At 45.4% G+C, this 21,304-nt stretch overlaps 1 protein-coding gene across 10 annotated transcripts in view; it reads left to right on the top strand.

Moving 5' to 3' along the window:
• The first annotated feature begins 4,066 nt into the window (after positions 1-4,066).
• adam15 (ADAM metallopeptidase domain 15) overlaps positions 4,067-21,304 on the top strand; it is a 37,259-nt gene continuing 20,021 nt past the window's right edge. For 5 of the 10 annotated variants that reach the window (XM_047361617.1, XM_047361620.1, XM_047361623.1 and 2 more), the window contains exons 1-15: positions 4,067-4,661; positions 6,082-6,173; positions 13,822-13,898; positions 14,004-14,079; positions 14,179-14,255; positions 16,209-16,425; positions 16,631-16,696; positions 17,022-17,093; positions 17,179-17,348; positions 17,884-17,968; positions 18,075-18,223; positions 18,623-18,800; positions 18,889-18,990; positions 19,075-19,270; positions 21,134-21,242. In XM_047361617.1, coding sequence (XP_047217573.1) covers positions 4,517-4,661; positions 6,082-6,173; positions 13,822-13,898; positions 14,004-14,079; positions 14,179-14,255; positions 16,209-16,425; positions 16,631-16,696; positions 17,022-17,093; positions 17,179-17,348; positions 17,884-17,968; positions 18,075-18,223; positions 18,623-18,800; positions 18,889-18,990; positions 19,075-19,270; positions 21,134-21,242 — 1,811 coding nt within the window. In that variant the 5' untranslated portion in view covers positions 4,067-4,516. The remainder of the gene's footprint in view (positions 4,662-6,081; positions 6,174-13,821; positions 13,899-14,003; positions 14,080-14,178; positions 14,256-16,208; positions 16,426-16,630; positions 16,697-17,021; positions 17,094-17,178; positions 17,349-17,883; positions 17,969-18,074; positions 18,224-18,622; positions 18,801-18,888; positions 18,991-19,074; positions 19,271-21,133; positions 21,243-21,304) is intronic. The other 5 variants (XM_047361625.1, XM_047361619.1, XM_047361622.1 and 2 more) reach the window with 3 other exon arrangements.

A 21,304-nucleotide genomic window follows, 5' to 3' on the forward strand; every position in this document is an offset into this window, starting at 1 on the left:
AGTGGACCAACACCAGCAGCTGACACGGCACCCCAGACCATCACTGACTGTGGGTACTTGACACTGGACTTCTGGCATTTTGTCATTTCCTTCTCCCCAGTCTTCCTCCAGACTCTGGCACCTTAATTTCCGAATGACATGCAGAATTTGCTTTCATCTGAAAAAAGTACTTTGGACCACTGAGCAACAGTCCAGTGCTGCTTCTCTGTAGCCCAGGTCAGGCGCTTCTGCCGCTGTTTCTGGTTCAAAAGTGGCTTGACCTGGGGAATGCAGCACCTGTAGCCCATTTGCTGCACACGCCTGAGCACGGTGGCTCTGGATGTTTCTACTCCAGACTCAGTCCACTGCTTCCGCAGGTCCCCCAAGGTCTGGAATCGGCCCTTCTCCACAATCTTCCTCAGGGTCCGGTCACCTCTTCTCGTTGTGCAGCGTTTTCTGCCACACTTTTTCCTTCCCACAGACTTCCCACTGAGGTGCCTTGATACAGCACTCTGGGAACAGCCTATTCGTTCAGAAATTTCTTTCTGTGTCTTACCCTCTTGCTTGAGGGTGTCAATAGTGGCCTTCTGGACAGCAGTCAGGTCGGCAGTCTTACCCATGATTGGGGTTTTGAGTGATGAACCAGGCTGGGAGTTTTAAAGGCCTCAGGAATCTTTTGCAGGTGTTTAGAGTTAACTCGTTGATTCAGATGATTAGGTTCATAGCTCGTTTAGAGACCCTTTTAATGCTATGCTAATTTTGTGAGATAGGAATTTTGGGTTTTCATGAGCTGTATGCCAAAATCATCCGTATTAAGACAATAAAAGACCTGAAATATTTCAGTTAGTGTGCAATGAATCTAAAATATATGAATGTTAAATTTTCATCATGACATTATGGAAAATAATGAACTTTATCACAATATGCTAATATTTTGAGAAGGACCTGTATGTGCAGCCCTGTGGTTGATCGTGTGATGCGATTACCTCTGCATGTACATCTGAGTTATGTAACCAGCTGATCCACTGCAACACGTGCAGCCCTTGCCTCAATCAGGCCTTAAATCTGATCTGTGCACAACACCAAACTGACTCTGGATCAGATTCTTCCTCTGAACCTTCTCTGACCTCACCCACCACTAATCCTCATGAAAGCACTAATTATTCTGCGATAATCCACTCATTGGATTATCGCATCTTAAATCTGATTTCAAACCTGCAGAAACTAAGCGGTCATTCATTCAGCTTGAAGCCTCAGAGCAGCCATGGCTTACAGCGGCTGGCCACCTTAACGCAGCTTGTTCACAACATCTCAGGCTGAAAACTCACACGCTTTAATCTGTGATCCATAATCCTTCCTCCTTTTTATCTCAGCAAATTACTGCTAATTTACAGCAGTAATTTGCTGAGGGAGATGAAAATTATTCAGACATCAGCAACGCAAAAATCCTTCAAAAACAAACATGTAGGTTCAAACACAGCTGTAAATATATCTATATCGATATAGATATTATATATAAACAGTTTCTCCCTAAAACTATGAGGTTCAAAGCAGAAAGTCTTTTACATTCAAAGAGAAATTAAGAAAATGTTAAATAATTCGGTCAGTTTCTCGTATTTTGGCTAAGAGGAAGTATTATATGTGTTTTAGGTCAAATTGAGTTAATTTTCCATCATTTTCTCCAGAATATAAACATGTTGAATCGCAGCTCAGAAACCATCAGATCTTAGATCAGAGGTGAAGGAGTTAGATCCTCAGGAAGCGCCTTCTGTCTCCATGGTGACGCCCTCTCCAACATGGCCGTTACTGAAGTTCAGACGTTTGTGTTTTACAGAGAGCATTGTGAGTTAAAGTTCTCTGGTGGGTGTGATCCCTTTTTAAAACCTCTACAGCCGTTTAAATACTGCATCCTGCCGGTTTTTAAAAGTAAAATACATTTAGAAACGTAATATTTCACCTCATTCTAGATTTTTTATTTAATAAAAGAATAAATAAATAGGATAATAAATGAAATGTTCCTGTTACGTGATGTACACTAATGCTCAAATAAAAAAAAATTCCTACCAGATGGGAATAGGTTTATTGAAAAAGAACTCTGTAGTAAACCTGGAGAGTAGATCATCCTCCACCAGCCCGTAGATCATCCTCCACCAGCCCGTAGATCATCCTCCACCAGCCCGTAGATCATCCTCCACCAGCCCCTAGATCATCCTCCACCAGCCCGTAGATCATCCTCCACCAGCCCGTAGATCATCCTCCACCAGCCCGTAGATCATCCTCCACCAGCCCGTAGATCATCCTCCACCAGCCCGTAGATCATCCTCCACCAGCCCGTAGATCATCCTCCACCAGCCCATAGATCATCCTCCACCAGCCCGTAGATCATCCTCCACCAGCCCGTAGATCATCCTCCACCAGCCCGTAGATCATACCCCACCAGCCCGTAGATCATACTCCACCAGCCCGTAGATCATCCTCCACCAGCCCGTAGATCATCCTCCACCAGCCCGTAGATCATCCTCCACCAGCCCGTAGATCATACCCCACCAGCCCGTAGATCATACTCCACCAGCCCGTAGATCATCCTCCACCAGCCCGTAGATCATACCCCACCAGCCCGTAGATCATCCTCCACCAGCCCGTAGATCATACCCCACCAGCCCGTAGATCATACTCCACCAGCCCGTAGATCATCCTCCACCAGCCCGTAGATCATCCTCCACCAACCCGTAGATCATCCTCCACCAGCCCGTAGATCATACCCCACCAGCCCGTAGATCATACTCCACCAGCCCGTAGATCATCCTCCACCAGCCCGTAGATCATACCCCACCAGCCCGTAGATCATCCTCCACCAGCCCGTAGATCATCCTCCACCAGCCCGTAGATCATCCTCCACCAGCCCGTAGATCATCCTCCACCAGCCCGTAGATCATCCTCCACCAGCCCGTAGATCATACCCCACCAGCCCGTAGATCATACTCCACCAGCCCGTAGATCATCCTCCACCAGCCCGTAGATCATCCTCCACCAGCCCGTAGATCATCCTCCACCAGCCCGTAGATCATCCTCCACCAGCCCGTAGATCATCCTCCACCAGCCCGTAGATCATCCTCCACCAGCCCGTAGATCATCCTCCACCAGCCCGTAGATCATCCTCCACCAGCCCGTAGATCATCCTCCACCAGCCCGTAGATCATCCTCCACCAGCCCGTAGATCATCCTCCACCAGCCCGTAGATCATCCTCCACCAGCCCGTAGATCATCCTCCACCAGCCCGTAGATCATCCTCCACCAGCCCGTAGATCATCCTCCACCAGCCCGTAGATCATCCTCCACCAGCCCGTAGATCATCCTCCACCAGCCCGTGGATCATCCTCCACCAGCCCGTAGATCATCCTCCACCAGCCCGTAGATCATCCCCCACCAGCCTGTAGATCATCCTCCACCAGCCCGTAGATCATCCTCCACCAGCCCGTAGATCATCCTTCAGCAAACTGAAGGAGCCATACTAGTCCTGCCATGACCTTTAACCTGTTAACTCAGGCCTGTAGAGTCTGGGATGGAGCTCTTGGGTTTTTGATCATTTCTTTGAGCTTTACGCTCTGACCTTGGGCTGAACCTCACTCCTGGGAAGATTGGCAGTCGTCTGAGATGTTTTCCTCTTGGGAAGAATCTTCTCTGTAGAACGATGGACAGAAGATGGTTTAGAGATGGCCTGATAACCTCAATAGAACCAGTGAGGATTCATTTTGTTTAATCAATTGTTTAGTTTAATCATTCACTTCTTCTGCATTTTATGTTGGTTATTGTTAATAATCACACAATGTAACATGTCGATCATATCGTAGGACCCGGTAACTACCAGATCTTTTTTTTCTATTATGTTGTGACATCTAAAAAGTTGTCCTTATGTTTTAATAACAATAATGATGTAGTCTGTAGGACTTAATCACTTCATCATTACTAAATCAGATTAAAATCAGCTGATTAAAAAGCTTAAAACTAGCTGCTCCTCGTAAAGTTTGAGATGCTTTTATTTTGATGGGTAACCTTCAGTGTTTCCGGTGTGTTGCGGGTAATTTACCTCAGCGGAATGACGTCTGCGTTAGGTCCCGGTATAAACACGGGTGGTCCGGTGTCCTCGCCGTTATCGTCCGCCTTCAGCGCCTTTAACACGTACAGACCGGAGTCCTGTGTGTCCGGACGGACCCAGCAGACTGAAACCGACCCGGTCCTGCCGGACGTTTCCACAGTTCCCCCTCGTAGGAGCAGTTTTACAAGAAACTACGCAGTTCAGGCACAGGGCGGGAGTCCCACCGGGTTAGCGGCACTGATTACCCGTCCCGTCAGCAGCCCTGACTCCTGACCCGCTGGTTTCGGTTTTGTCCGGCTCTCACTGGGAACAGAGGCGCCATGGAGCTTTGGTGGAGCCTTTCCCGGAGCTCCGACACCGTGAGGTAACCGGAGCGGGATCGGAGAGCCTCTCACAGCGGACGGCAGCAACCTGTTGCTGGTTCCCGGTGACGCAGAGAGGATGAGCGGCGCCGCCGGACCGCCGCTGCCGCTGGTGCTGCTACTGCTAGGCGGCCGTGCGGCGTTCACGGTCTGCAGGTCCCTGAACGCACCGCAGGATGGTGGCATTCTGCCTGTGGAGGTCCAGATGGATGATGCTCTGAGCGGTAGGGATGCAGACTGATGTGAAAGTTCTGATGATGATGAGTTTACTGGATATAACTAGAATCAACAATTTCTTTTACATTTTACATTTATTTTTTAACTCTTCTCTTTCATTCAAGATGTTAATTTTAGGAAGATGATAAGAAAACAGCCTTGGATCAATGTTAGTAATATTTATTATTTTATGGGTTCATCTCAATAAATTAGAATATTATTGAAAGTTAGTTGATTTTAGTAATTAAACCTACTCACAGAGGGATGCATTTCTAGTGCTTTCTGTTATTATGGCTTCCAGTTACGGACTAAAAGTATGTGGTTCTGCTGAGGTGTTCAGGAAGTCCAGCTTGCTTTAATAGCGGCCTGCAGCTCAACCAGAGTTTGTGGGTCTGGTGTCTCATCTTCCTCACCAACAGCCCATAGGTTCTCTGTGGGGTTCAGGTTCAGGTCAGGCCAGTTTGCTGGTGTTGCCTTGGCGGTACAAGTACTTTGGCATTGTGGGCCGGTACCAAGTCCTGCTGGAAAATGAAATCAGCATTTCCATGAAGTGCTCTAAAAGGTCCTGGCAGATGGCTGCGTTCAATGTGGACTTCAGAAAACCTAGTGGACCAGAACCAGCAGATGATATGGTACCCCAAACCATCACTGATTGATAACTTCATCCTGGAGCAACATGGATCCTGGGCCTCTCCAGTCTTCCTCCACACTCTGGGACGTTTGAAACGAAAGCGCTTTAACCCAGGGGAGGTGACAGCTGTAGCCCACGTTCTGGATCTTTCTGTGTGTTGGTTCTGAACGCTGCAGTCCACATCTTGTTAATCTTCTAGCTTTTAAACAGGTTTTGCTTCACAGTTCTGTCACGTCTGCAGTTATCCCAGCTGCTTGTGCACCTTTTTCTACCATACTTTTTCCTTCCACTCAACTTTACATGAATCTGTTTGGAAACAGCACTCTGAACACCTTTTGTGGCTTCCCCTTCTTGTGAAGGGAGTCAGTGACTGTCTGCTGGACACCTATCCTGTCATTATCCATGGGAACATGGTGAAGTAGGACGAAATATGGTCCTAACACAACATTTCTGATGTAGTATTTTCATTTTCTGAGAAACTGGGATTTTATTTTACAGTAATCCAGAATAATAATAAAATGATTAAATGTATTTATTATAAATGAATGTTTCTGAATTGCTGAAATAAAATAACTTTTTCATGATATTGTAATTTACTGAGTAGAATTGTGTAAAGTTCCCTCTGTTAACCTCCTAATGTGTATCTAAAATGATGAAGAATCCAGATATTTAAAGTAAAAGCAGAAATTTAACAGTAAATGTTTGGTGGGATCTTCATCTCAGCCTGGCTGGAACCAGTAAGTGAGGTCAGGGTGCTGTGGAAGCTAACACCAGCTCCTTGTGTCTCTGTCTTCCAGGTGTGGACAGACTGAGACGTCCCTTCCTGGAGAAAACTCGTCCCTTCGTCCTGGTGGATGGACAGAGACGGAGTCTGGCTGAAGCTGTCCAGGTCAGAGCTGCTAAAGCGCTGGTGTTACTGGTTTCATTGGCTGGGTGGGACGAGGTTTCCACTGGTTTGTTTTGGTGTTGAACTGGTTTCGTTCTCAGGGTTTTTTGTGCTGTTGCTGGTTTATTGTTGCAAAGTTACATCATGCTCACTGATGTTTCCATCAGAGGGGTCCATTAGTGCCTCAGACCAGAAACCTTTGGACTTTCATACCAAAGCTGAACCACTAAACCACTAAACACTAAACTGAAATTCTTTTGAAGTTTATAATCATTTTATTTTCTAAGATTTCATTAAAATGTTATTATTCATTCTACTACCTCCATCAAAATGAAAGTTGATAAGTTTCCCAGTTTGTTGCCATGGTTACCAGATGCGTTAATGCCAGGCTGAAGCGGCGATGGTTGGCCTGTGTGGAGGCCTGGTGGGAGTTTTGTCCTAGTTCAATCACAAGCTGTGACTCATACATTTCACCGTTGTACTCTGATGATTTATGCAAAGACAGAAGCAGAGTGATGTTGGATCGCCGACCTGGTCCAGTCCGACGGTGGCTCCGAACAGGATTTAATCTGCTGCGAGGAGCAGAGTTCCTGGCCAGCTGACGTAAACAACATGGGTTCATATGGAGCCGTTTGGATCCGGTCAGAATTCAAATAAGTATTGATGAATGAATTTGGAAACGTTTAGGTGTTCCTGCAGCTGTTGCTAGTAAAATAATTATTACATAAAGACTAAATTAGGACCAATCAGAAGGGATCATTTTGAAGACAATAACCAGGTGGATAATGAAGAATGAAAGCTGCCAGTTTCCTTCAGTGAGAATCCAGACTGAAGCTTTCAGGAGCTTATTTTAGATTTTATCACAAAGCGCCACGACAGACAGGCTTGATTTAAAAGAGCCAAGTTCATCTTGGAGGAGGAATCTGCCTCTTTACATTCTTCTGCCGGGCATTTGGGTTTCCTCCTGGTCAAAAGGCCGACCGTGGAGACGTGGTGACTGTTTGAGAGGAAGGAAGCCGTGCGTGGAGCGGTTTCACCGGCAGCTTCCTGCAGGAGCGCTGAGATCTGAACACGGGGAGGAGGGACGCTTCCTGCGCAGCTGATAGAAACTCTGAGATCATTTCCTGCAGAAACCCCCACCTCCCTCTGACTCCACCCTGCAGGGAGGAAACGAGGAGTCCAGGAGGAGAAAGTGGGAGAGACTCCAAACAGGGATTCTGTTGGAGTCCAAACCAGGAGACATGATTTAGCTCTGGAACCCAGGTCAAATCAACCAGCGTAGGAACATTTTCTTTTATTTCAACAACTCTGGATGAGTTTAAAGCTCCAGATAAAGTTAAACAAGAAATGTGTTGGAAAATCGTTGAACTGGTTAAAAGTAAAGTTCTAGGAAGACTGGAGGGATTTGCATATTTCTTCCTCTGCAGAGCAGAATCAAGAAGCCAACCAAGGAGGAAGTCCAGGGAGCATCTTAAGACCCTCTGCATCGAGTAGCACCCCAAATGTTAGAAGATTTACGGTACATAGAAAATGAATGAAGGTGTTCAAATCCACCAGAGAATGAAGATAAGCCAGCAGGAAACGACATGCAGTCATGGTGTGTTTAAAAGGTTCGTTATGAACAGGAGTCACCGCCACCAAAAACACTGAAAGATTGGTCACAGATTGTTCTGTTTAGTTTAAAAGTTAAATAAAAGTTATGGAAAATAAAAGTGTTCATCTGCTGAGGTTTTACTGTTAGTTTTTATGTTCTCTGTTCTTTAGCTTTAATTTGGTTTGATGCAGAAACACAAACGTCTCCTGCAGACGGACGCAACCAGGAAGCTCATTAATACGGGAAAAACCCACTTATAAGCCGTTCTCTGGTTAAATGTAATGAAGTCTTCTCAGTGGTCGCTGCCTCAGCTGCTGCACTTCGATTGGTGCGGCTGTCATTTAGTGAAGCTCCTTCTGCTTCCTGGCTCATCATAAACCACATCTACGAAGGTGCTTCTGCTCCACCAGGCGAGATCTTTTCTCCCTCCAAGTGGGAGCCCCGCCCTGAGCGTCTGCAGCGCTGACACCATTGAAAATCCGGGTGGAGACATGACCTCACTGCAGGCAGAGTGAGAATCGGCTCGGTACGTCGTTACGGCCAGCAGCTGATTAAATCCAGCTGCTTCAGCTCTGACAAACATCTGGCTGCATGTTTGAGAGCATGCAGGCCTCCATGCACCACGTCTTCCTGGTTTTACGCTGGAGGAGAACATCTGATAACAGAAGACAAGCAGGAGGTTTTTACCGTCATCATCATCAGCAGCTGAGGGGTTTCATGTAAATGAGATCCAGTTATTTTGGACCCACTTTGGCTCAAAAACAGAACCCAGGAGCTTTTCTCTGCTCCGATACCTGGTATCTTTCCTTATTTGTCCACCACTCTACTGGATCACTTCCTGAAGTAATAAGGAAAGTTTGCAACAATTGTTCTGCAGAATTTACAAAGTTCTAGCTGTGTAGTTTTAGTAAATGAAGATGATCCAACAATGAAGAAATCACTCTCAGCTTAATCCACCTGTATATTACCTGGACCAATCAGAGGTGTGATGACTTTTTCCTCTGAGTCGGATCCAGCTGGACCAATCATGACACAACACCCCCCCACCACACCCATCCGGCACCAGTCCAGAGTACAGGCAGGGTGGGGAAACCAAACACGCCTCAGAGAGGAATTGTGTTTGGATTAAGGGAATACTCCACCCAAAACCATTATTTATGGGATCAAACACTGGGGCCTGAGTCCGGGAGGTTCTGATGTTCTGCTGCTGCTCAATTAAAACATCTGACTTGATGCCGCAGTGCAGTAAATGAGAAAAAGTATCCAGTTCGATACTTGTTATAAATGCAGTGAAGTTCGGGTGGTTAAAAACCGTCATAGATGGAACGAGGCCTTGGCTTCCACTAAGAGTCACAATAAGTTACAGTCAGACAGTTCAATTCTTGTTAAGTAATTAAGTACACCCTTGTACAGGTCTTTAAACTTAAACATTCCTGTAAAACATGACATTCCCGCCCAGCAATGGAAACGGTGAAGTTATATTTAATTATAAACACGTAATAATTCAGTAATATCATATACAGTTAAATTTAAACAATATGGATGCCATCTGTTGGATGAAGAAGACCAGTAAAGTAAACTGGTGATGCACCAATTGATCAGGTCTGACTCACCATCTGCTGCTCAAATACTAAACAAAATCCCTTTTTTCCCATTTCCATTAAATGCATCACAGCTTCCCAGTTGTTCAACACATAATCTCTGATGCTCTGTTCCCAGCTCAAGGAATTCCTTCATTGGTTGGTTTCTTTGAAGGAACCTGCTGAACATTTTTCATAATTCATGCTCAGTGTCTGTCATGGACAAAATATCCTGATATTTTTGTCCATTTTGAACGGTTTGGATAATTATCGTGATGCAAAGAGTCCAGTTTGTAAGACATAACCTGTTTCAACACAAACTGAAGTAAAAGATTGGAAAATAATTCGAATAATTACATTACCATAAACTAAACACACAATTTCTATAAACATTGCTGGATGTTATTAATTAGTCAGGTAAAAAAGGTTTATTTGCATCTTGTTGTTGTTTGTGTTTGAGGAGGAGGAGGAGGAGGAGGAGGAGGGGGTTGGCCATGCGGTATCTATTTGGTCATGTGATGGTGATTAAATGTGGTAATATTTCCAATTCTCTGTCTTAGATTTGATTTAGTTGCATCCTAAATTAGTTTATTTGATCATTTGTTGCTTCCTCTGTGGTCTTGGAGCTGTCATGTTTTCTGTGTTTTGTAGTTCTGGCTGAACGATTCAGATGATGTTATGCTGTGATAAAACTACAAGACCCACGATGCATTGCTGCAAACCATTCTGACACTCAGCTGTCCCCATGAAGCTTGAAACAAATGTTGCTGCTATAAGTTGCTTGTTGTTGGAGCTTTATGGAGCTCACTAACATATTATAGAAGTTATGAAGGTCAGTTAATAACTAAGTAAAGTTGTTTGTGTTTCATGTAGGTGTTCATCTGAAATATTAATAGTCTTAAATGAACTGGCAGAAACACTTAAAAAAACTTACATATTCATATCAAATCTTCTTTTTATTTATTTCTTCCCATAAAGGGAACTTTTGTGAAATTCCTGCATTTAACTCAATATTATCTGGTTATCATCAGTTTACTACCACACTTATGTCATGAGAAAAATAGGCATATTTTTCATTGTTTCCCTTTAGCATCACTGTGGTAATTACATGTTATTGTCTGATTATTTCTCCTTTATTAACACATTGTTACCACGATATAAAGAAGCTAATATAGTCCTGGACTTTATGGCAGTAATGCAAATAAAAACCAAACTAAAAAAATGTGTAAATATTTAAAATACATGAATTTCTCAGCTGCTCAGATTAGAATAACAGAGACTTTAAAAAACGTCAGCCCTGCGTGTTTTCTCCGAGCTCCAGTTCATCAGTAGATGTTTGCTCCAGCAGAGATCTACCAGGAGAAGCTGTTGGAGAGACCTTCAGCATGAAGGTGAAACGAAGCACTTTGACTCCTTCAGCAGGAACTCTGCTGGGAGATAGGTGCAACTCTGACTCCTTCACTTCCTGCAGAGCTGCGAGGAGACGCTGGGCAGGAAGTATCTCCTCTTCAAGGAGCAGAAGCTTTACCAGAGAGGAAGGCCGTCTGATTGGATGACGGATGCACTCAGCCACACCCACATCCTCAGTGACCAGGAATGAAGAAGTGATATTTTTACTGCTTAAACTGTGATTCACTCCTCAGTTCTTCATATTTTCCATCCAAGCAGCCAGACTCTCATGTGATCTTCAAAACTGGTTTGGATCAGCTGTTCTTTGGGCTTTCAGGAGGTTCCTGAGCTTTTCTTTAGACTTTAGCTGCTTTTTTACTCAAGGCTTCTAACAACAGCCTTCTCAGATAACTCCAGGTGCTGACTGTTAGTATCAAGCCGACTTGTTTTCTTCTCATTTGCACATTATTCATCAGATTAGTTATTAATCGCTCATTCTATTTTAGTTAAACCACCCAGAATCCTGAGCTGCATCACCCTCAATGTCACATGACCAAACAGATAACCCCCCCCCCCAAACACACACACACACACACACAAATCATAGTTTTATTTTACTATAAACATTTCATGTAGAGCTGGTTGATATCAGGGAAATAAATGATTGCAGTTCTGTTGGTGCTGACTGTGTTCATGTTTCTATCCATATGAAACACTGATGATGAAATGGTTCTGGCTCCAACGCTCCAGAGTCTCCACCGCTCTCCATGGGCTTTAGCGCCTCAGTAACCTAAACATGGATGAGGTGTGGGAGGTAGGTTCTGTTAACGTCAGCAGCTGGATGAACTTTAACTTTATGCAGAGTAGGAATAGGTGACACAACCTATCAAATACTGGATCCAAGCAGTAGGTTGCGGTCGCAGCATTACACACAGGTGCAGCTCCACCTTCATTGTTAAGTTGGTCTATTTTTTATCTTACCCAGAAAGGAGGAAAAAGGGATTTTATTGGTATTTATGTTGTGGTTCTTAGGCAGAAATTGGATCACGGGTACCAGGAGGTCAGAGATTTATAAACTCTGATTGGTGCATCTCTAGCAGCAATCTTGACTTCTCCACCAAATGAAACTCTTCTTTAACAGAAAGAAACCTGCTGAACCAGAAACTGGCTTAGTGTGAGAGGTCTTCTGCCACAACCGACCGGGTCTGAGCAGACCCGAAGCACTGATTTAGGAGAACTCTCTATGTCTCTCATCTAGGAGACAAAGCCAGCTAAGCATCACGAGGGACACAGTCAAATGCTTTCTCCAGGTCCACAAAACACACGTGGACCGGTTGGGCAAACTTCCATAAACCCTCGAGTACCCTGTAGAGGGTATAGAGCTGGTCCAGTGTTCCACGGCCGGGACGAAAACCACACTGCTCCTCCTGAAGCCGAGGTTAGACTATCGGTCGGACTCTCCTCTCCAATACCCTGGCGTAGGCCTTACCAGGGAGGCTGAGGAGTGTGATCCCCTGTAGTTGGAACACACCCTCCGGTCCCCCTTCTTATGAAGGGGGACCACCACCCCAGTCTGCCAGTCCAGAGGCACTGTCCCCGACCGCCACGCAATGTTGAAGAGGCGTGTCAACCATGACAGCCCTACAACATCCAGACATTTGAGGTACTCAGGGCGGATCTCATCCAACCCTGAAGCCTTGCCACCGCGGAGCTTTTTAACCACCTCGGTGACTTCAGCCTGGGTGATGAAAGAGTCCAACCCCGAGTCCCCAGCCTCTGTTTCCACCAGGGAATGCGTGATGGCAGGATTGAGGAGATCCTCGAAGTACTCCTTCCACCACCCGATAATGTCCCCAGTCGAGGTCAGCAGCTCCCACCCCCACTATAAACAGTGTTGGCGAAGCACTGCTTCCACCTCCTGAGGCGCCGGACGGTTTGCCAGAATCGTTTCGAGGCCAACCGGTAGTCCTTCTCCATGGTTTCACCGAACTCCTCCCAGGCCCGAGTTTTTGCCTCTGCCACAGGATTCATCTCTTTGGAACTAAATTCCTGTGGTTATCACTGGTGCCTTGCAGCAAGACGGTTGCTGGTTTAATCCCCGCCCGCCTCTATTTGCATAGAGTTTTAATGTAGTGATGGGCAGATAAGGCCTTGTTGGGTCTATGGCACGTTTTCCAAACTGTTGAAACTGTGTTGCTGTATCACTTGCAGGGACATCTGCTGGATTTAAAAAGTCATTGCAGGCAAATTCAATAAAGACTGGTAAACAGACTCCTCCTCCTGCTCCTTTTTCTCCTCATACCTTTGGTTAATCATGGTCTTGACAGCCCAAAATTTATAACACAAATGGAGAAGAATAATGAATGAAAGCACATAACATGCATATACTTTGTTAACATGTATAACACCCATTCATCAGTTTGTTTCACGTACCTTTCTGCTTGGCAGAACATATGAGGGCTCAAGGAGTTGGAGCAGCTCTCTGAACGCCTCATCTTCCACAAGGCTCAGCGGTTGACAATCTGTAAGGATCATATTCACTAAAGCCTCATCAGTTACCTGCTTTCTGGAAACACCAGGGTTCATCACGGGGGTGTTAACTGGTTCTTCCCTCTCATGCCGGGGCATGATGATGCTTCAGCATGGTGGAAGTGCTCCGGTTACAGTAAGACAGCACCTGGGAGCAAATCCTACATTTCACCTACAATAGAAATAAAACTTCATCCATGTAAACTAATTCAAATATTCTATAGAAAGGAATAGGAATAATCCGAAAGAAAACTGATCAAAAGAGGAAATGAGAACGGAATAATGATTGACCTTATTCTCCGTGACCACCAAGGACCACTGATGACCCCTCACCTTGACCCGGCTAGGACAAGTGGGTTTAGACAATGGATGAATGAAACTATGAGATCTTTGGGAATCTGGACACTACAAGTGTTATTGTGGCCCTGATGTAACCTTTGACCCTCATTTGGAGGTTCTGGGAAGGCATCTGTGCTGGTTCTGACCCATTTTCTTTCTTATTTCATGTGTTTTTATCAGCTCAGTGTATAAGGCAGCAGTTGTTCCCGTGTGTTCTCAGGATGGTCACCCCGACAGGCTGCAGTGTGGGCTGGAGGTGGAAGGACGGCTCCTCCTGCTGGACCTGGAGAAGAACCAGTGAGTTCCAGTAACACTGCAGAACATTTTCATACAGCACTGGAACTCTGCCTCTGTCTCCGCTCATTAGGACTGAACATTAAGCCTGCGTGTTTTCCTCTGCAGCAACCTGCTGCCCAAACTTCCCGACATCTTCTTCTATCTCACCAATGGCACTGGAGTGTCTGCAGCCAACCCTGTGGTGAGTCAGTAAACGCATCGCGTCAGGACGCCTCCGTCGGCCCGCCTCTGTTGGCTTTTCCAGCTGTGACAGATGCTGCTGTGTTTGTGTCGTCTGCAGACTCACTGTTATTATCACGGCAGCGTCCGAGGATTCCCGCAGTCCAGAGTGGCTCTGAGCACCTGCTCCGGACTCCGGTTAGTAATGTCCTTACATCCCAGAGTCTGATCCATACAGAACCCTGGGTTCTGTTAGGTTCATAAAGTATCACATTACATGCTAACTGTTTCCAGGGTTCCAACTGATAAAATCTAGGATTCATCTTTTTACATTTTCCAGGTTTATAGAAGGAAACTGAGGATGGGGAAAGGTTTGTGTTTCCAGGCTCAGCAGAGGTTCTTCTAGTAAACAGATTTTCCACCTTGTGGGTTCAACTCCAGCTCCAGTTTTTCAGTCATTGACTGAAAAGCAGCAGATATGGCCACACATAGCGAGGTTCAAAGGTTGACCGTTAATCACAGGCTCTCCAGATGTGTTCTACATGTTTCTGAGGAAAGTTGTTGGATCACTGGGTGGATCCAGTTTCTACTTTAACGGTATTTATACAACTTGCCAGTGACACTGGAACCGGACTCAGTGGCCTCTGCAGGTTTCTCTATTTGAAATATAATTTTAAAAAAGATGATTTAATATCCAGTCGTGTAAATTCAAGGATTTCCATCTTTGTAAAATCCGAGACGTTCTAGGATTAAAATCCGGTCCAAATTTGCGCGACCCAATAAATTCTGGTCTTTATGACCATGAAAATTGGTCTGAAACATGATTTAATGTCACAGGGATGACCCCTGTGACCCTTTTATTTGGAATTGTTTTAAGAAAAGGTCCAGAAAGTTCTGGTTTTATTCAGACAGAAACTTGATTGTAAAAATAGTTTTCTGATGATTTAAACATGAAACACATTAAACAGATTAATTATCAACCTTTCAGCTTCTTACAGTCAGACACACACTGAGTTCTTCTGGTTTCCCAGCACAGATCCTGTTCTGCTGACGCTGCAGATATCTGGATCCACACCAGCTCGGTTCTGCTGAATCCACTCAGCGCTGACAGCTCTGAAGGCTTCTCTGTTCAGCAGCTTCTAAATGTTCACAGAAAAATCCACTTTTATTTAAACGGGTCAGTCCAGAACCCAGAATTGACATATCCGGGTTTTTGTGTTTCTGGGCTTTTTGGAGTAAAGTGTGAAGGATGATGTCATGGTTCCTCTGCAGGTTCTACTGATCCGATTAATCGTGCAAACCTCTGACCTGCAGGAGGATTACAGGATTTCTCTACAGAGGAAACTTTGTTACAGATATGATGCAGAACCTTCACTGCTCAGATCCGATTATTCAAATGACCTGAAAACACACACCAGTACTCAGAGCGGATCCTCTCTGTAACGGTAACAAGAACAGAACCCAAACTTGGAAATATATCGGACCTTGGTGTATAGTTCTTGTTGTTTGTGACAGTTTTTGGGAAATTTGGTTGAAGACGTTTGATGTTCTGCTGGATGTGGATCTCTCTCTGGATATTTCCTGGTTTCTGGTGGCCTCCATCCAGGCTGCACCACCTTCCCACCACCACCTAAAGCTGCTCTGTCCCTTAGGATCCATGAAGCCATGAAGTTCTAGGTGCTGTTTTGTCCTCGTCTCGCAGACTCATCTTCAGGTGTCCAACAGCACAGGGTTGTCTTTGTCCCATTTCTGGTTCCTGAATTCTCCAACAGTGTCAGTTGGGGACAGCCCAGCCCAGCAGCCGTATCCTCCTCTTCCTCAGTCAGGCTTGTGAAACGTGGTTCTGTCAGCTGTTGATAGGGGATGGTTCTTCAAGCAGAGCCACCTGAGGAATCTGAGATCATGGCTGTCTTTCTGTGACGAACCTTTTCTCACCTTAGTAGCTTAAAATTGATGCTCTACCACAACTGTTCCTGCCTTGGTCTACAGCCAGAAATGCAGGAATGGATGAATTTTAACCAATGAAATGAAGCCGATGAGATAAAATATAAAACATCCTGACTTCTTCTGCCACACTGAGGTTATGTACGTCTCAGCTCGTTTATTTCGTTGATATATTTTTGCTTTTCTCAACTTCATTACTCCCTGCAGCGGCGTTCTCGTTCTCAACTCCTCCCTGAGCTTTGAGCTGCAGCCGGAGGACAAGGAACACCTCCAGCATCAGGAGGAGGACAGAGCAGGAGGAGGAGAGGAGGAAGATGTTCATCTGCTGTTCTCTACCAGCCCTCTGGAGGGCACTGCCGCTGCAGGCTGTGGGGTGTCGCACACATCTACCCCTCCTTTCCTCAACTGGACCCACTCACGGCGGGTGAGACCAGCTGGACCTGAGGGTTCTTAGAGCTAATTTGTTTTTGTCTTTAATTTAAAATCAAAATGATTCCTTTTTTTCTATAATTAATGTTCTGCTGCGCAGAAAAGAACTTTAATGCAGAAATGATCTCAGTCACTCTAACAAACTGACCATGAAGGTGCTGCTTCATGTTCTGTTTGACCCGAGTGTGTTTCCTCTGCAGACGAAGAGGGACATCCTCTCTGAGACCAAATACGTGGAGCTGGTGTTGGTGGCCGATCATCAGGAGGTCAGTGTGTTGTTGAAGGTCGTTTAAACGAATGAAAGAAGACTTTCTAGACTCATCTCCTAGTTCCATAAAATAAAATGTGAAAATTAGGTGTTGTTTAATATTCATAAGATGTAGAACCAGCTCAGAACCTATTGCCAGGACATAATGAACCAGCTGTAAACCAGATGTTGCCTTCAGCAGCGTTTGATGGGGGCTGTGCATTTTATCCTAAATGGAACATTTTGGATCCTGAGATGAACGACCAGTTCTTACTGTCCAGGATGTGTTTGGATGTTCTGATCCTGCTGTCTCTGTAACCGAAGCTACGGTGTGTCCCTCACAGTTCCTGAACTACCAGAGGAACAACAAAACCATCATCTACCGCATGCTGGACGTGGCCAACCAGGTGGACTGGGTGAGAGCTCGCACTTCCTCCTGCTGTCGGTTCATGTCGATCCGACTCCGCAGTCCAACAGAACCGCCTTCACCTTCTGTTTCAGTTCTACCGGCCACTGAACGTCCGGGTGGCTCTGACCGGCCTGGAGATCTGGAGCGACCGCGACAAGATCCAGGTAGAGAAGAGTCCCACTGACACCCTCAACAAGTTCCTGGAGTGGAGAACCAGGGACCTGCTGCCGCGACTTCGCCATGACAACGCCCAGCTCATCATGTAACGTTCACCAAATTAAAAGCTCCAGCTTCTGAGGTTGATTTAAGGTGGTCTGGATCTCCAGCAGTTCTCCAGGCCTTCTGCAGATCTTTGGTCTCTGGTTGCTTTTAACTACATCCAGAGGTAAAAGTGGAAAAACTGAGCTTAAATAGAAGAAATGTTCTGTCCCGCATTTATAAACACAGATTTGTTTTATTGTTTGAGTCAGAACCACTGGTAGGAGTCAGAACCACTCAGGCTCATGCCCTGGGTTTAGGAGCCTTTATGTTGCTTCATGTTGGTCTGGGCATCTGGATCCAGCTCACAGGGAGGAAACGGGTCTGTTTAGACCTCCCTGACAATGAAACCAAAACATTTCCCAACATGTTAGAAACCTCATCAAGTCCCAGTTATCAGGAACTGACTGAAAAGGTAGTTCATTTTTAAAAAGCAGCCAGAGCCCAAAGAACAACTCTGACAACCCTCCAGAAAGTCCACAGAACTTTAGATCAGAACCCCCAGGGCTCCATGTGACGGCTCTGTTTGAACTGAACAGGGGCGAGTCTTTTGACGGCACCACAGTGGGGATGGCGTCCCAGTCGTCCATGTGTTCCAGAGAGCGATCCGGAGGCGTTAACGTGGTGAGTCTCAGACGGCTCCTGAACACTGTTCCTGGGAATAATCTACTTCCTGGTTGAGATGACCTGCTGTCTGAGCCTCATCTTCTATCAACCTTCTCTTTATCAGGATCACCTGGTCAGTGTTTTGGGTGTGGCCTCCACCATTGCCCACGAACTCGGTCACAACCTGGGGATGAGACACGACTCGCCCGAACGCCGCTGCTCCTGCGAAAATGAGCCACGCCTTGGAGGATGCATCATGGAGCCATCAACCGGGTCAGAATCAGACCTTTTAATAGCTCAGAAGAACCTCCTACAGAATAATCTGCACAGCCTGTTCTCCTCTACAGTTCTTTTAGTTTCCCTGATATTATATTGTAATCCGGGCCTGAATCCTTGTAGAGGTGTGACGTTTTCTTCTGAGTTTGGAAATGATAACTGTCTGACGTCTGTCAAACCTGATTTGGGTTTGGAGAACCTTCAGAAAGCTTTGAGAACAATCGGTTTGGTTCTTTTTAAGAAGATTATGTGCACAGTCTTCTTGTTTTAATAGAAACTCTTTCCCTGTTGACATCAGATCAGCATGTTGAACTCTGGTGCTTCTCATTGTGGTTAACAGGATTAAACTGTCTGATCTCTTGGTGTTGTGGCTCACCTGTGCACCTCTGACTTCAGGTTCATGCCTGGTCAGCAGTTCAGCAGCTGCAGCGCCTCAGATCTGTCCGTCAGCCTGCTGCACGGCGGCGGCATGTGTTTGTTCAATGTGCCGCAGCCCGACCGCCTGCTGGGAGGACCTCGCTGTGGAAACCTGTACGTGGAGAAAGGAGAGGAGTGCGACTGCGGCCTGCTGGAGGTACTCATCTGTCCACCTAAATCATTTATGGTTCTTCCTTAAAATGGTCTGCATGACTTTACTCTTCTTGATGTTGTGTTGAACTCTGATTGGTCAGGAGTGTGATGACCCGTGCTGTAATGCCTCCACCTGTCAGCTGGTTCCTGGAGCTCAGTGCTCCTCATACGGTATCTGCTGTGAGGACTGTAAGGTCAGATGGGCTTAATGTCTACTAGTAAAACCCGTCAGTGTCAGTCAGAACCTCACCTCCTCTTCTTCTTCTCTTTGGGTTTAGCTGCGCGCGGCGGGATCGGTGTGCCGTGAGCCGCTCGGAGAGTGCGATCTGCCTGAGTATTGCACAGGCTCCTCCCCCTACTGCCCCCCCAATGTCTTCCTGCAGAATGGAGAGGCCTGCCAGAACAGCGCCTCCTACTGCTTTGGAGGAGTCTGTGCCAACATGGACACCCAGTGCCAGATGCTGTGGGGAACCAGTAAGATAACTGAGTTTATTTCTGGGAATGACATCATTTACTCTAATCTCTGCTGATGTACATAAAGAGATTTATTGTACACTTTATTTACAGTGGCTTGTAAAAGTATTCAGACCCATTGAATCTTTCTACATATTTTCACATTACAACCCCTAAATATATTTTATTGGAATTTGATGTGAAAGACCAACACAAAGTGGTATACAATTATGAAGTGGAACAAAAATTATACATGATTGCTTTTACAAATAAAAAACTGAAAAGGGCATTTTGCAGAAGTAGTCTTGTCCCCTTGGTCAATACTTTGTGGAGCCACGTTTTGCTGTAATTACAGCTGCAAGTCTTTTAGGGTACGGCTCTACCAGCTTTTCACGTCTAGTGACTGAAATCTTTGCCCATTCTTCTTTGCAAAACAGCTTAAGCTCAGTCAAATTAGATGGAGAGCGTTGATGAACAGCAGTTTTCAGATCTTGCCACAGATTCTCGAGTGGGTTAAGGTCTGGACTTTGACTGGGCCATTGTAACACATGAATATGTTTTGTTTTAAACCATTTCATTGCAGCCCTGGGTTCATGTTTAGGGTCGTTGTTCTGCTGGAAGGTGAACCTTCGCTCCAGTCTCAAGTCTTCTGCAGACTCCAACAGGTTTTCTTCCAAGATTGCCCTGGATTTGGCTCCATCCATCTTCCATCAACTCTGACCACCTTCTCTGTCCCTGCTGAAGAGAAGCACCAGAGCATGATGCTGCCACCACCATATGTGAGAGTGGTGATGGTGTGTTCAGAGTGATGTGCAGTGTTAGTTCTCTGCCACACAGGGTTTTGCATTTTGGCCAAAATGTTCAGTTTTGGTTTCATCTGACCAAAGCAGCTTCTTCCACATGTTTGCTGTTTCCCCAACATGGCTTCTGGCAAACTGCAAACAGGACTTCTTATAGTTTTCTTTTAACAATGTCTTTCTTCTTGCCACTCTTCCATAAAGACCACATTTGTGCAAAGCACGACTAATAGTTGTCCTGTGGACAGATTTCCCCACCTGAGCTGTGGATCTTTGCAGTTCATCCAGAGTCACCATGGGCCTCTTGGCTGCATCTCTGATCAGTGCTCTCCTTGTTGGGCCTGTAAGTTTAGGTGGACAGCTTTGTCTTGGTAGGTTTCCAGCTGTGCCAAACTCTTTCCATTTCCAGATGATGGATTGAACAGAGATCCATGAGATGTTCAAAGCTTGGGGAATCTTTTTATATCCTAATCCTGCTTTAAACTTCTCCACAACTTTATCCCTGACCTGTCAGTTGTGTTCCTTGGACTTTATGATGCTGTTTGCTCCCCAATATTCTCTTACCCAACCTTTGAGGCCGTCACAGAGCAGATGTATTTGTACTGAGATTAAATTACACACAGGTGGACTCTATATAGTCATTACTAATCATCAGGCAACTTCTGAAGGCAACTGGTTGCACTCAGAGTAAAAGAGGCTGAATACACAACGCACTTTTCAGTTTTTTATTTGTAAAACATGTTTTAAATCATGAATAATTTTTGTTCCACTTCAGGATTGTATAGCACTTTGTCTTTTACATTCCAATAAAATATATTTATGTTTGTGGTTGTGACAATATGTGGAAAAGTTCAGGGGGTATGAATACTTTTACAAGCCGGTGTATGTAAAGCCTGAATAGGTTTACACCAAACTCAAACCAGTTTATGTTGAGTTAATGCTGGTTGACATGGTGAAATCAATGGATATTTCCAATAAACTTGAAATTAAAATCTGGATTTAAACCAGTTTGTGAGTGATTTCAGTAATTTTAGCATTGGCAGCATCCATCCACCTGAAACCAGTTTGTACTGGTGTGTGTGTTCAGACGCCAGCAGCGCTCCAGCTGTGTGCTTCTCATCAGTCAACAAACAGGGAAACAAATATGGAAACTGTGGTCAGCTGACCAATGGCTCCTACGTCCCCTGTGCAAACTCGTGAGTAAACAAACAACGTTGTCCTGTGCTCAGCCTACAAATCCCATGATGCCTCAGGGGTC

This window comes from Girardinichthys multiradiatus, chromosome 3 (assembly GCF_021462225.1).
Source record: "Girardinichthys multiradiatus isolate DD_20200921_A chromosome 3, DD_fGirMul_XY1, whole genome shotgun sequence".
NCBI lineage: Eukaryota > Metazoa > Chordata > Actinopteri > Cyprinodontiformes > Goodeidae > Girardinichthys > Girardinichthys multiradiatus.